This window comes from Alosa pseudoharengus, unplaced genomic scaffold, assembly GCF_046254945.1.
Source record: "Alosa pseudoharengus isolate Yale_2024_CS ecotype anadromous, Long Island Sound unplaced genomic scaffold, YU_APseudo_1.1 YU_APseudo_1.1_scf_12, whole genome shotgun sequence".
In the NCBI taxonomy this organism is placed as follows: Eukaryota; Metazoa; Chordata; class Actinopteri; order Clupeiformes; family Clupeidae; genus Alosa; species Alosa pseudoharengus.
In genome coordinates this window covers 2,461,327-2,476,983 of record NW_027468587.1, presented here as the reverse complement: position 1 = coordinate 2,476,983, position 15,657 = coordinate 2,461,327, and the positions used below count along the sequence as shown (strand labels likewise).

Sequence of the window (15,657 nt, the reverse complement as noted above, 5' to 3'; positions counted from 1 at the left end):
CAATATTGGTGTGTTATTAGCCTACCCAAGTCTCATCTAAGAACTGCTAAATAGGCAGAGGTGGACGAAGTAGCCTACACAATTCCTTTACTTAATTAATAATGTATTTCAAATGTTGTGGAGTGAAACGTATAGTAGGCTATTTGTATTTCAAATGTAGTGGAGTAAAAGTCACAAGTTTCTAAAAATATTAATACTCAAGTAAAGTACAGATACTCAAAAATCACACTTAGCCTAAGTAGGCTAGTAATCAAGTAGCCTAGGCTAAATGTAGGCCTAGGCTACTCCTACCTGTGTAAACAGGCGACTGCAATGCCACTGTGAAAGTAGCGAGAATTATTAGACTATTGGTCTATTAAAAAGTGTTGTCTTGAAAAAGAGATGCAGGTTCTTCGTGTGCAGAGTGCCACTATTGGCACTAAAGGCTCAGGTAGGTAGGCCCACATGAAGGTCACACCTCCGATAGCTCTCTCGGAACGCCTGTCAGTTGCTGGGTGCGTCACTTCGACACACACACACACACACACACATTAGGCCTACAGCACGACAAGGCGACATAATTTTCAGGACAGAGAATAGGCAATACGCGGATACTGGTAGCATTCAGATGGCAGCGTGGTGATTTACTTCGGCGAAGACAGGACGACACACCTGTCACACGGTTTCATAGCGTAAGCGATTCAGCTTTCAACTTGAATGACGCAAATTGTAGCCTATAATTTAAAATTAGCCGCGGTCGCCCGAGTCCCACACGAGTGAAAGAGTAGCCTGTAAGGGTTTACAGCCTTTTGTTTCAGTGCAATGAATTACCCAGGTATTTGCACTACTCTGCTGCTGACACTAAGTGTGTCCTTGACTGTCATGATACACAACAAAAGAAAGCAGGAGACAAATCTGGCCAAAGAGACCAACTTTGAGGAAATCAAGACAACAGTGACCAGAGATGTCTTAGCTGAAAACCTGGAGGCGGTGACCAAAGCAGAAAGCCAGCTTGGTGAAATGAAGAAAGAACTAGAGGAGCAGAGAGAAAAACTTATGACCCTGCAGACCGGGGCAAAGAATCTAGATGTGGACAAAGAACAGTGCAATGGAGAGGCGGTAAGAGACGGGGAAAGAGGGGTTGGGTTGTATTTGGGGTGCAGAGCGGGTGAATAGTAGGGAAGCAGGTGGCGAGATATCGGGGAACAGTTATCAGAGCTACAGACCGAAAAAATGAGTTGGTTATGGGTGCATGATGGGTGAGTAGGCTACAGGGAAGTATTTAACTGGTGGTGGGAAAATATGAGAAATTGGTTTTAATTAATAATTAATTATTTTAACTGGGAAATAAAATACATTATGTCAGGGAAAATACATTATGTATTGGAACAAGTTCAACTTTTCTGGTCTGAAGGTAACATGGGCAACATGAGAAACTTTCTGGTGAGCATGAGCATTTTCTCAAAGCATTTATGGGGCTTTGATTTTCTGGTGTGCGGGACAAAGTAGTTGTTGATTGAACTCTTATAACCACATGCACTCTTCTCTCTTCTTGCTTAATGGGGCCTATTTTGAAATTGAGATAGAGTAGTGTAACAGTAACATGATCAGTATAAAATATCAAGTCTTGTGCTAGATTTTCTGCTCCTAACTCCCAAACATAGCAGTAGGCCTACCTTTCAGAGGCTGTATACATATTTGCCAACCTCTACTTCCTATTGATTTTGAATACAGTTTGTATTCAAACAGTTTGGTTGTGTTTCTTCAGTGATACCGATTCCTTCTTTCATCCTTTTGTTTCAACAGAAGCAAGCAGCTGATACACTCGGTACACTAGAGGCTGAAAAAGGCATCGCAAGCAGTAAGTCTGAAATCACAAGCTAGCTAAATTAGTATAATTTCTTTTGATGTGATGTAGAAAAAACAGTAGTAGCCTATTAGTTTCAACAGGAGTGGATCGCAGTGTCCTCTCTCCCAGAGAATTACTGTTAGTTATAGGTGACTTGAGAGTGACATCTTGTGGCAGAGAACTGTCATTGTAGATGTGAACGTATAGTGTTTATTTAAGAGAAGGGGATGAATGTCATCTAAAATAGCCTACATTAAATTAAATGATTTTTGCTGTGTCTACTTATGTAAACCATGCATGTGCTTTTTTCATATACACACTTTTTTACACATTGTTAAATCATTTATTAACCTCATGTATTTTTTTCATTCAATCTCAGAGCAGTTTGAGAAAGAGAAAGAGGAATGGTCCAAAAACATAGCCTCTTTAAAAGAAGAGGCTAGCCAGAGGAGTAAAGTCTGCGATTACATTATGAAGACCTCTGAAGATGGAAGGTAAGTGGGCCTATACATGCTCATAACACTGTATGACTTGTGTTTTTCAGTTTGGATCTGGATTTTCTCCTCATATAATCTTTTTGGGAAATCTTTTACAGATTGTATTGAAGTGTGGTAATTTAAGTTACCCAATGAGGTAACAGTTTTAATAGACTATAGACGAGTCACTTCTGTTAACAGTGTCTCTAACTGTATTAGCTTCAAGCTCTGTAAAAGTAGCTTTACGTTTAGGACCATTAGCCTACCCCAGTGTTCCAAACTCACTTGTTCAAATCAAATCAAATCAAAATAAAGGGAAGGCAGGGAGACTTGCCAAGGCATGGCTAATGGCCTTAGAGGCATGACATGATGACATTTGTTGGGGTCTTGCAGCTCAACTAGTAACAAGGTGCAAATTGGTTAAACAAGACACTGGATAAAACCTGCTAAACAACTTTAAATGTCAAGTAATGCAATATAGTTAAAAAAAGTTTTGTGGTTTTTTTTGGAGGGGGGGGGGGGGGTGAAATTCTATGTTGAATACATATAATTTAAACGCATGCATGCATGTAATACCTCCCCAGATACTATAGTCACCAGAGAGCCTGAGAGAGTTTTTCTCTGAAAGTCTATTTTTATTGAGGACAGCTAGCTTATTTCAAGAGATTTTTGCACACATTAGCAGTTAAGAGTTTAGGGACATCATCAGTAAGAAATGTTCTTCCATAAACGTAGATGATCCTTTGGGATTAGCTTGTTAATCTGTGACCCCGTAACACTGTGACACCCCTATAGGAAACTCTGTGGGATACCAGCTGAGGCAGCAGCTGAACCAAAGCAAGAGGAACCAAAAGCTGGTGACACAGAGAAGGCAGCCCCAGAAGCACCCAAGTGAAGATGAGTAAGTGTATTGCCCCTGAAGTGACAAAGAGAGTCTCAGCCCAGGTGTATCCTAGGTGTGTGGAGGTCTCTGCTTGAATAGTTGTCAAGGGATAGGCTAACTTGAATGTCCGGCTTGTCCACCTCTCACAGTATAACCATGGGCAAGTGTCTACACACACACACGCGCGCGCACTTGCTCAACGACAAATTAAATTCTGATTCTGATTTTAAACATTACTATTCTGTAAAATCTGCTCTCTACATCTAAGGATTCATGAAGTGGCATCAAGCATGTTTATGTGCTTGTTTCATATGTAAAGCAGGAGCTACCTCAGTGGTGCATGCACAGAGAGTATGAGACATATACTGTATGTTATAAATTGCCATAACTATTGCCATACCAATTTATACCATCAGCCAAAAAATGACTATTCCAGTCCTGTACCTCTGTGATTTTGTGTGTGCGCCATAGACTGTATAGAACTATATAATAAAATATAATATATATATAGACTGTATATATAGAACTATATTATAATATAATATATATATATATAAAGACTGTATATCTGGAACTATATATATATAATACTCTCTATGGTGTGCGCAGTCAGCCAATTGTAAACTGCTGTTAGCAATGGGAGGTTGGAATGGAGTATTAGGACATCCTAAGAGTTAGAAGAGGGTCATTCCACGTCAATTCAACCAGGGCCCACGCACTTAGGTCTCAAAAAATTCTGAAAAAATACCAGGTGTAAGGAAAATAAATTAAGAGCCTATGTTAAGTACAAACTTCTGTCTTCATGTCTTCTGAAGGCCTAAACAGAGCCCAACCAAAAACTCCAATACAATTTTTATCAACTTTGAGTGACAGCTATAACCATGCAGGATCATCCAGACCAAACGTGACAATTTTGCTACATACTTTTCCTATTTATGTACCAGCATGCAAAGCATGCCTCCTACATGGTTTAGTTCTTGCGCTATGGGCTTGTGAACTTTGACAAAAAAAAGAGGGCGAACAAAATCGACACCCCCCTCCCCCCGTAAAACTGGCTGTATCTTGGAAAGTATTGATCTTACATAAAAGTAATTTTACAGTGTGTCTTCTGGGTAACATAGGTACATCTGGTAATTTTTTTGAGACCTGCGTGCGTAGGCCCTGGTTGAATTGACGTGGAATGACCCAACATGAAGTATTATCATCTTGTACTACAGTAAAAAGTTAAGAGTAGATTTGTAGTAAAAACTGTAAAGCACCACGTTACATTCATAGGCGGATATAGCAGCATACTATGTGTTACTAGCACTCATGTGATAAGTTATGGCAGCTAGGCTACTATGTGTTACTAGCACTCATGTGATAAGTTATGGCCATAGATATATACACTAGATGTCGCCTTGACTACTGCTGTTCATTGGAACGAATGCGTCAATCGAGACGCCATCTTGATTCAGTGATCCACTCTATAATACATTAGCGTCAATCTGGGCAATGATCTAGCGAAAATAAAATCACCATAAACGTCAAAATCTCAAGCAATTATCTAGTTTTTTGGGTTGTTCCAACTGAGAGGCATGTATTTATGGTTGAGTCTAGAGAAAACTAAGCTTAAGACGATAATAAAGATACATTTTACCCGTCTAGCCCCATAGACTCCCATTCATTCTGCACTAGCTAGCGGCGGCCTCTAGAGGAACAATGAGTAAACTGCAACCAGGTTCGATACAATGAAAGTAAACAGGCTCTTCATAGACAGGCTCTGGTTGAGGCCACATACCCCTCGTCTCGTTTACTCATGTAAGTTGTAATCTCACCAGAAGTTGCTGTAGATCTGTAGAACATTTACCTCTGCTACTACATAGGCTACGCCAGTCGTTACTTTTATAATCATGGGTCAGTGCCATGGGCAAACGAGATGTAGCTGAATTCATAAATGACAAAGCCATAAGAAAGGTGATTGTTTTACGTTTCAACAACAAAGAAGCCGATCTGCCATCATTGTGAGAAGTTCCCAAATTTGTCGCTAATCGCTAAAAAGGTTTTCTATCGCTGGGGGTGGCCAAACGTCGCTAAATAGGTAACACTGACAATACAGGAGAACTAGTTTAGCGCTTCAGATCCCTGTACAAAGATGGCGGCGGTGTTGACGCATGCTGAGAAGCAGAAGGCGACATCTAGTGTATATATCTATGAGTTATGGCAGCTAGGCTACTATGTGTAACTAGTACTCATGTGATTAGTGTTACTATGGTGCTCATTTTCCTCCATCTCTCTTTGTAGGTGAAGAGCAGAGACAGAAACATGGGACAAGCTGATTCTGGAGCTGATGATAATGGATTTAACAATGTACAGACTTGAATGTAATAGACTTGAAGAGGACTTCGAATATGAAAGAGGATGTTTTTTTGTGTGTTGTTTTTTTTGGCTGCTGTCAAGATTGAGGGAAATTAACAAAAGGACAGAACTTGATACATCAGGGGTGTGATTCTTCCGTTTTTAAACGGAATTCCAGAATTTTTTTCGACTTGAAAATGAGACCCACGCAATTCGTATAGATCCGCTGAGTTTTTTTTAGGGGGGGGTCTGTCAGTGAGAGGTAGGCTATATTTCTGTATTATAACACAGGCCATTGTTATGTAGCCTAGGCTACAGAATAACAGGCCGCTGACACTGACGACGGGTTTTGTGCTTCACATCTTTCCGGATATCACGCCACAAGTAGAGTGTATTACGTTTACTAGGCCTAGTGGATTTCATTGAAAGTGAAAGTAGTCGGGTTGATCAGCTGCGTTTTGAAGAATGCTTGATTCAAGTTCAGTGTGTGTGGCGAACTAGTTTCTCAGCAGAGGCCATGAAACGGTAACGGTCAACACATTGATTTAAAAAGACATCATGTATGAAGTTGTTTTTTTCTCGTTTTAGCTTTGCATCGGGTTCGCTGTCAGGATTTTCCAATAATGAATCTCGATGCTGATATTGAATTTAAATTTCTGCGCGTGTAGCTGTGCTTGAAGTTAGCTGTGACAGACTAGCCTAACCTTACAAGTTTTTTAATCAAAAAGCCTGTCTACCTTAGGCCTACTACATTGTTTAGTTAACACCTTGTCATTTCGTGTTTGTCCAGCCTCACGCGTGAACATTGCGCCCCAAACTTGTCTAAAACATATTTCGGGATGGCATCTCACCATGAGAAAACGTAACGTTATGGTAAATAGACCACTGTAAATGTTAGTTTAAACACTCAAACTGTTCAGGTAGCCGACAGGCTAACCTTTAGCATTTCCGACATTGTATGTCATTACATAATGCAGCTAACATTAGCCTACATGCTGCAACACAGGTATGAAATATATTGTTTTAGTGAGTGTCAAGGGGTGAAAGCCACTATAAATCGGGTCACATTATTGACTGTTATGTGTCCGATAGTCAGTTTGTGGGTTTGGTAAGCATGAGGGACAAGACCTACAAAGTAGCAGGGCCGTTTCAAGGAATTTGGGGGCCCCAAGCAAAATGGACATGGAGGCCCCAACCCCCCGCCACCGCACGCAAAGCCTACAGGAACCACCGCATAGCCATACAGTTTAAGTTCACCCACAGTTTATATAAATACAAAATTTTGACAGTGCAATACTGCAGTTGCATATACTGTGCATAAACTTAAGCAAAGCACCTTGAGGGAGAAAGAAAAGATATGTTAGCATTTCCATATTTTGATATTTAGAAGGGATGCAGCTGCTTTCACAACTACCAATGCTTACTGTAAAAACATCCCAAGCTAATGTTACATTGACCTAGGCCTACTTTTAGCTTAACATAGCATTAAAGCATTCTGCTGTTTGAGAATTAGACAGACGCACCTGATGCTTTAAAGACAGTAAACAGCTGGTGTGCATGAATACTACTAGACATGAATGTTCCAGTCTACTTTGATGCACGGAATTTATCGTGTGGTTTTCCTAACCCCCATTTGGTAAATAGATTATCACGGTCGAATAGTTAGTATAGCAGAGAAGCTATGCCACTTTCATCAAAACCTATTACAAAGCTATAGCAATGTTATGTCATTAAATACGATAAACAGTGATTCTGGAGCAGATCTGCATCTTCCTTATCCCGTTAATAAACATATTACAGTATGTAACCATATTCCGTCCGTTCGAGAAAAAAAAGTTGCAGTAACTGTTCTGGTTTGTTACAAGCAGCATGGGCCGTCAGGCAGGTAGTTAACATAAAATTGTTTTGCTAGGCTAGCCTTCCTGCTGCGACATTAGGCCATTTGTACAAGACAAGTAGAGCTATTTTATCCAGTGTAATTTATCACTTACCCCTATCTTGTTTTTTCTTGTCATCTTCTTCCTTTCTCTTCTGGCTTCCGGACGCATAACTCCGCTTCATTATGACTGCCGAGGTTTTATATTTTCGCGGCAGCAGCAGTGACCACAAACCTGGCTGGCTGGCTGCTGTCAGAGACTACTGAGAGGGGCCCCCTTGAGTGGGATCCCGGTATTGCCGGTAACAGTGTCGTTGCACTTTACTGTATTGACTATCAAAGGGGCGCTCACAGTTTGTCGTTGCATTTTATTTTTAACCAGTCGTTGTCTTCATGGGGCCCCTGGCCAGCTCGGGGCCCCAAGCAATTGCTTGGTTTGCTTGCCTTCTAGCGACGGGCCTGCAAAGTAGTGGTGGCAGTCTGACACTGAAGCTTCGATACGTGCTTCAAACCAGTAACTACAATTCCATTTGAACCACTGCTCCGAAGGTTGCTTTACTACGGAAAAAATCACGTGACATATGACGTCCGAAGCAGAAACTGCTTCATTCTCTGAAAGAATCACCTGAATGGTTCGCAGCGCCACCGCCTCGTGAACCAATCATGCTGCCACTGCAACTGGCACGGCCTCATTTCTAGTCTGAATTGTAGCACGTTCAAAGCATAAACACTTTAGGCTAATGCAAAACATTGAGTTTGGTTCATAGCCTCTACTGTGACAAGCATAGTTTGTTCATATCGATTTATTTTTATTACAATGTAAGAGATACGTGGGAAAACTTTATTCTGATGGTTCCTGATCAATCTTTATTTGTATAAAGAATGATATCCCATTCTTATTCATGTGCACTACGTATGTGTGGGGGTGGGGTGGTTAGGTGCGTGCACTAGATTTATTTCACTAGTAAAGCTTCCTGTCCACTATCTAGCCGGGATAATTTAGATGCAGTCTTGGCTTTTCATCAGGAGAGGTCGCTGTTACTGAAGCTTCGAGTAATGAACCCATTTTTGAATCAATTCAGAGCCCGTCTACGGAGAGCCTCCCCACTCTCTATTAATCCCATACAAACCGAACTTGGCTGCAGTTCACCAGAGTTCACCTAGATGGCGATCGCGGGCGAGTCAAAAATATATGGGGTCCTATGGAGCTACATGGCTACATTTATTGTTTTCACCTATTTAACAACTGAAACCCTCAGATTTTATTTTATTTTTCGCAAAATGGATATGGATTATCAATCAAAAGTGAAATAATCCGGGAGTCATGTCCTTTCGTTTTCTTACAGGTTGGGTCGTTGTTGCCCATAACACGCTAGCACTGATGCTATGCTATGCTATGATCATGCTAATGAATGACGTCATTGACACGTTTGAAAGGCTTTTTAGAACAATTAAGTGACTTTAAAAAATATAATACTCAACCAAGTGTATTGTCTTTGCCTCCCCTTTCGAATACAATATTCAAATTACTTGAAAAAAAATTATATCCCGAGAAAAGTGGATTTTGAGGGGTACAGCTCCATAGACCTCCATTCATTCTGGACTCGCCCGCGAGCGCCCCTAGATGCAGTACCATACCGGAAGCGTTCCGAGAGTGAAGGTTCTCCCCTTATTAGACATTCTCTGATCAATTGTTCAAAGTGGTTCAGTGCTTCACCAAAGCTTCATTTGCCCATCACTACTACAAAGTTGTGGTGAGTTAAGCAGGGAGGTTGGTAACGTTAATGCTGCTTGCAGTGCTAGTTAACATTAGCTAGGCTACTGTAGCCTTCATACTGTATGATTCATATCAATCATTAACCTAGGAATACTTCTTCGTGCATTTAATGAACATTTCGTGTAATAATTTACGGCAAATTAATAAACTGAATATGGTGGTCCAAGAGCAGACCATGCACCATTCCATGCATCAGCCCGACTGAGCAGTGATGACAGCATAGGATGAGTCAGGTAGCTAACGTTACGAAGCACTGCACCATGTTGCTAACGTTAACCGCTTTCACACACACACGATATAAAATACACGATGATAAATATAAAATTCAATATCAAAACACTATTATTTACACGATTACTCCTGAAATAACTGCTATTAACTGCACATTCACTATATAAAAATCACTGTTTGGAGGAAAGGGTTCGCGTGCTGTCACCGGTTGGAAATGGTTTAAATAGCAAAATAAATTGCGCCGATTTTGCCTATATTATTCAGTGAGGCGCGGTGGTTTATGGGACGAGTAGTTCCTTCGCTCGGAAATGAAAATATGTACACAGTCTTGTACCTTTCACTTTTTTTGGATTTTCTCTTCGTTTTTTCACTCAAAATGATATGTTGTATGCTTATGAGTTATGCCGTAACTGGTTAGCCTAAGACATGCTGTAAAACTCTTCAGATACGGATTTTTCCAAACGTCAATGGGACAAATGAATGGGAATCTTACATCCGGCACCTAACCGCATTTTGGCTGTGGCCGGGACTCATAGATATATACAAGGGCGCGGGAAGGGGGGTGCTGAGGGTGCTGCAGCACCCCCTGCTGGCAGGAGATAGATTTTTAAAATGTGTTATATATATTTTTAAATAATTACTAATTCGCTGTCTGTCATTATTTATATTTGTGTATGTGAAATGATGAGTCAAATAGCAAAAAAGGGTTATGGATTGGTTGGAATATAACTAAAAATTAACAGTTATAGAGATCAACGTGAACGTGAGTCAGTTACTGTAAGAACCGTAGCGTGGTTTCAGCTATGTGATAGCCAGAGAATGTCTAATCTGTAAACGGGCTCTGGTGATAGCGATCAAGTGTGTAGGCCTACGATTGATATAGGCCTACATATTCTATGCGATTTACACATTCAAAAAAGCATGGATAAGCTGAAAGAAACTTTAATTGTGTTGTACAGTTTTGGAAAATTAATAAATTATAGCTAGTGAAATCATTTCACTAGTCGCAGATAGAAATTATTAGGACACATTCTTGCTGTGGAGACGACACACTTTAGGCTATTCAGGAATTATTTGCGAGATCATTGCAGCCTGATTAGCCTATATTTAAAGCCAAACATCTCTGGTGTGGTTTTGACGATCAGAAAAGTAATTTTCCTTAGCTATACTGAAATAGGCTAATGATGTCAAGTGCGCTTCTGTGGGGTTAGGGTGGGTGCAGTGGAGTCGGAGTGCTGTCGCGGAACATTGGAATTTGTGGCTGCCCAGGACGTAGATATACTTTATTGATCCCTAAAACTTCTCTCTATCACCCGCACACCGCACTAAAATTATGTATTTAGCAGTCAAAATCCGAAACATGTCCAGGGTGGGGGGGGAATCGTCGGACATCCATTTTTGTTATTCAGCACCCCTGGTCAAAAATAGGTTCCCGCGCGCCTGGATATATATACTGACTAGATGTCGCCTTGACTACTGCTTCTCATTGGAACGAATGCATCAATAGAGACGCCATCTTGCCGCGGGGTTCCAACCCCCTTTAATGCATTGGCGTCAATCTAGGAAAGATCTTAAGAAAAACTAAATCACCATAAATCGTCCAAATCTCAAACATTTTCTTCGTCTTTTGGTTTGTTCCAACTGACAGACATGTATTTAAGATCGAGTCCAGAGAAAATTGAAGATTTTGATATTAATAGGCCTATAATCTACTTCAAAATGTAATGCCTACTCGTAGGTTATTCTTCCACTTAAGTAAACTTAACATGAACTATCGTTACTTACCTTGGCCTAGCCTACTGCATTCAAAATGGCTACAATGGTGTAAATATCCATACTTGGAAATACATGTTAATTTAAACATTTTAATTGTACTGGTTTGTTTTGTACATCAGCTAGCCTGCAATACTATGTGACCCAGTGTAAAATTGTTATATTGGGCTAAACAAAACAAACGTGAGCATATCCAAAAGTAGGTGCTGGATAAAAAGATGCAAGAACCATTGAGTATTGAGACACATTTTAGTATAAAGACACATTACAGTATGAAATCATTCAGTGTGAAAACATCCAGTGTAAAACATTCCATATTACTACAGCTTCTTAAATGATTACAGTATATAAGACAGTTTAACAATTCTCTGAAAGCATCCAGTGTGAAAATTAACATTCCATATTACTACAGCTTCTTAGATTACAGTATATAGGACAGGATAGCCATTGTCTGAAAGCATCCAGTGTGAAAGTATCCAGTGTGAAAGCATCTTCCGGTGTGAAAACAAACATTCCACATTACTACAGCTCCTTAACTGATTACAGTATATAAGACAGTTTAACATTCTCTGAAAGCATCGAGTGTGAAAGCATCTTCCTGTGTCAAATTGAACATTCCATATTACTACAGCTTCTTAAATGATTACAGTATAGAGTGGTGAAGTCCCGCCCCTTCTACTTCCGGTCCATGGGACCTATCTTTCAAAAAATTATGAACGGGAGTTAATGGAGAGATAACTATTATTTTTTGGTCCAGTTTGAATTGTGCCACGAATTTCACATATGATGTGTGTGAATTTAAAAGATAATTTTTCACGTTAAGAAAGTACTGTTGTTCGATAGACTTCAAAAGTTATGTTGGTTTTGTGCGAATCCACTCAGTGGACTACATCTCTCGTCTCGAACGATGTACGTCACCAACGTAATGAAACGATAAGAGCTGTTATGCTAGTTAACGGTTGCATCTTGCTGCCTGCTATGTCACTTAACAGTATGTAATGTACAGTCTATGGACGAATACAACTTACCTGATGTGTTTAATCCTCTGACTCATGGTATTTTCTTCGGCAAGGAAAGCCCAATTAAGACCTGTTGCTGGTATGCTTGTACAATCTAGTGTGGCTGTGAATGAGCTAACGTCACTAGCGCGACTGATGGGTTTGTAGTCGTTGGAATTACGATCTTTCACAATGTTGTAATTCAATAGTTACGAAACAAACTGCAAATTTCTTTACATGAAAAATTGTCTTTAAAATTGACAAACATCATATGGGTAATTCAAGGCACAAGTCAACCGGGACCAGAAAATAATTTATTTTTCGCCATAGACTGCCGTTCAAATTTATTTGAAAGATAGGTCCCATGGAGGCAAACGGAAGGGGCGGGACTTCACCACTCTATATAAGACAGTTTAACCATTGTCTAAAATGGTTAAACCAGTGTGAAAATTAACATTCCATATTACTACAGCTTCTTAGATTACAGTATATAGGACAGGATAGCCATTGTCTGAAAGCATCCAGTGTGAAAGTATCTTCCGGTGTGAAAACAAACATTCCATATTACTACAGTTCCTTAACTGATTACAGTATAAGACCGTTTTAAGAATCGTTAACCTAAGTGTTTAGTATCCCTGCAACAACACTACCTTACTCATCTATCCCACTGCCGAGATCCACAAAACCAACCATTGTCTGTTTGTGTGAGTCGTACTGCACTTGTCTCCTTATGGACATGCCATCCAAAACCAGACACACTTGACCATACCGAACAGGGTCTTCGTTTTTCCGTCTCTGTAACATATCTAGAAGCGATGTGTTTAACCCAGGCTTGGCATCCACAGTCTGCAACCATCTGTTACAGGTAAAGCAATAAACAACAGAATACATATTGACATATCAGTTTCATCTATTTCTGACATGTGAAATTGTAGAAAATATTATATTTACTTTAGAAGAGTGTGAGGATGTGGAAGAGGTATCTTCATGGTTTCCCTCAGATAAGTGTAGGCTTTAGGTCCGTGTAAATGCAAGGTTAAAGCAAATTCTCGTTGAGCAGGAGTGAAGGCACGGTCATGCCTGAACAGTTCAACTGGAAGGTCTGGAGGGTTCAGTGAAATATTTATAGTTTCACAGAGACATTTTTCAGATTGATTTAGAGACAACTTGTTCAGATGCATTTTTTTCTACAACCAATTGAAAAACATCTCTCAGGTAGGTAATCAAGAAAAATAATGAAACAGCAATCAAAATGGCTGAGATGAGACATACTACTACAAAATTATACATGCAACATGCAAAGAGAGAGTCAACCAACTAGAGTAGAAATCCAGCTTTTGCTCCAGTTCCTCTGTTAACATCTTGTTCTTTTTTAAATCCTCCAACAAGGAGCTCACTGTCTTCTTTTGTCTCCTTTCCCTGTCCTTCGCATTTCTCAAGTCCCGTCGTAACTTCTCCACGTTCTCTTGATACACAATCAACTTCTCTTTTGCTTTCACTGGGTCAAGGGCATACTGATGATCCTGAAAAATATTTCGCAACTAAGTAACTTCAATCCTGTCTCCTAACTTTTAAAAATGTCACTGTTACATCCACCAAGCATCCAATGGGGATAAATCACTTCACTTACAGAGATTAACTGATGAATGAGGTCTGGTCCTACAAATCCCCTGACGGGCGTGTTGGACCATGGCTGTGGAGACTCAGTTGCCTTGTTTGACGTTCTGGTTAACCTTGATGAACTAGGCTGCTACAGAAAAGGGAAATTGTTTGAACTTACAGGAACATGTAATCAATTACAGAATGTTGTGATAAAAAAAATGCTGTAACAAACTTTTGAAAGATGATCAGGAAACTTAAAAATGGATGGGATCGCTCCTTGTCGTAACCGGACAGTCTGTCCACTCTTGTCAAAATCTTCAGGCCGAAAATGACAGCTGCACAGTACAGTGCGGTCTTTTGGCTCAAACCCCTCTCTCCTGAGTGCTATTGCCCATGACTGACGTCTCTGTTTATCCCTTGGGAATCTACAAACAAAACAAATTCAACAGTCCATAGCATTTTTGTACTTCAAGGGACATAACCACGTGAGAGCAGAGTGAAGGGCTGTTCACCAGGGAGGACGATAACAATAACTATATCGATAACAACATCAATATTGTTCACCCCCAACGATATCGTTCATCATATGGTTAGCACTATAGTTTATGTGTGAACGTCGTCACTCACGACAACGATTTTTAAAAAAAAAATAGTTATCGTTCTTGGTGTGAACGACCCTAACATTACTTCACAAACTAACACTGACACAAACTTTAGGCAATTCTTCACCATCTTGCAATCATATTATATTCATCGTTGGTTTTCTTCAACTTACATTAAAATAACTTAGCTCCATTTCTTTCATAGGTCAACGTTAACTTCGTGGTCTTCACCATGAACAGCAGCAAACACGAAATGCTTGTCGAGCAAAATTACTTCACAAACTACAATGGCACAAGTGTGTGGACAAATTTCCAACATCTCACTATCATATTACATTAATATAAATACATTCTGTTCATTGTTGGTTTCGTAACTGGCAAAAACAACTTGCACTAGCGTGGGTAACTAACTAGCATGGATGAACTCACATGCGGTCGTCGACAAAGGACTGAAACATGACATATAATTTTGTAAACAGAAATATACTTTCGTAACATTCAATATCATAAAACACATCCTCACCTGTGAAATGTTATCCCTTGCTGTTTGGTTTTTTTATTTCTTTCGTTCGAACATCCATATGAAGCACAAAAGTCCGGCATCTTCAGAGCTGATTCCAATGCGGGAAAACTAATTTGGCGCTTCAGATCCCCGCTCCAAGATGGCGGCGGTGTTGACGTATGCTTCGAAGCCCAAGGCGACATCTAGTCAGTATATATATCTATGGGCGGGACTGTGCAGCTCTATTGCCACCAGTGTTGGGCAAGTTACTTCAAAATCGTAATGTACTATGCATTACTTATTACTGTCATTTCAAAGTAATTTGTTACATTATAATATTACTGTCTCTGAATTGTAAGGCATTACACTACTATTGCATTACTTTTAAGTTACTTTCACCAAAATATCTAGAAATATGGATTTGCCATTCTAAATGCAGTTTATTACGCTCAATGCAGCTTGCTCTTCCAATGGAGGGAGATGTGGTATAGCATAATGACTGAGCTAGGCTTAAGGCAACAGTAGAATGCAATAGGCGCAGTGCTCATAATGCAATACAAGGAACAATCATAGTCAGAATTTTGTTAAAAACCGACAAAAGGTCAAAGTCTGGTAAATTGTGATAGAAATACTGTAACTTTAAGGCCTAGGCCTACTCATTAAAATCAATAGCCTACTATATTGTAAATCAAAACTTAAAGGAACCGTATGTAAGATTGTGGCCAAAACGGTGCCCTAAGTGAGTGGCTTTGAGTGAGTGACATTTAAATGA

At 39.9% G+C, this 15,657-nt stretch overlaps 2 protein-coding genes across 2 annotated transcripts; one reads left to right on the top strand and one right to left on the bottom strand.

The window, feature by feature from the left end:
* Positions 1-473: 473 nt before the first annotated feature.
* LOC143118674 (uncharacterized) lies at positions 474-5,659 on the top strand. The gene is made up of 5 exons (XM_076279727.1): positions 474-1,098; positions 1,786-1,840; positions 2,208-2,322; positions 3,100-3,205; positions 5,471-5,659. The coding sequence occupies exons 1-4, from the start codon at positions 802-804 to the stop codon at positions 3,197-3,199; spliced, it is 567 nt and encodes a 188-aa protein (XP_076135842.1). The 5' UTR covers positions 474-801; the 3' UTR covers positions 3,200-3,205; positions 5,471-5,659.
* A 5,721-nt stretch (positions 5,660-11,380) lies between these two features.
* LOC143118566 (THAP domain-containing protein 2-like) lies at positions 11,381-15,195 on the bottom strand. The gene is made up of 5 exons (XM_076279597.1): positions 14,907-15,195; positions 14,014-14,206; positions 13,770-13,929; positions 13,131-13,719; positions 11,381-13,035 (listed from the first exon to the last, which is right to left on the bottom strand). Exons 1-4 carry the CDS (start codon positions 15,086-15,088, stop codon positions 13,454-13,456), a joined length of 801 nt encoding a protein of 266 aa, XP_076135712.1. The 5' UTR covers positions 15,089-15,195; the 3' UTR covers positions 11,381-13,035; positions 13,131-13,453.
* Between the last annotated feature and the right edge of the window lie 462 nt (positions 15,196-15,657).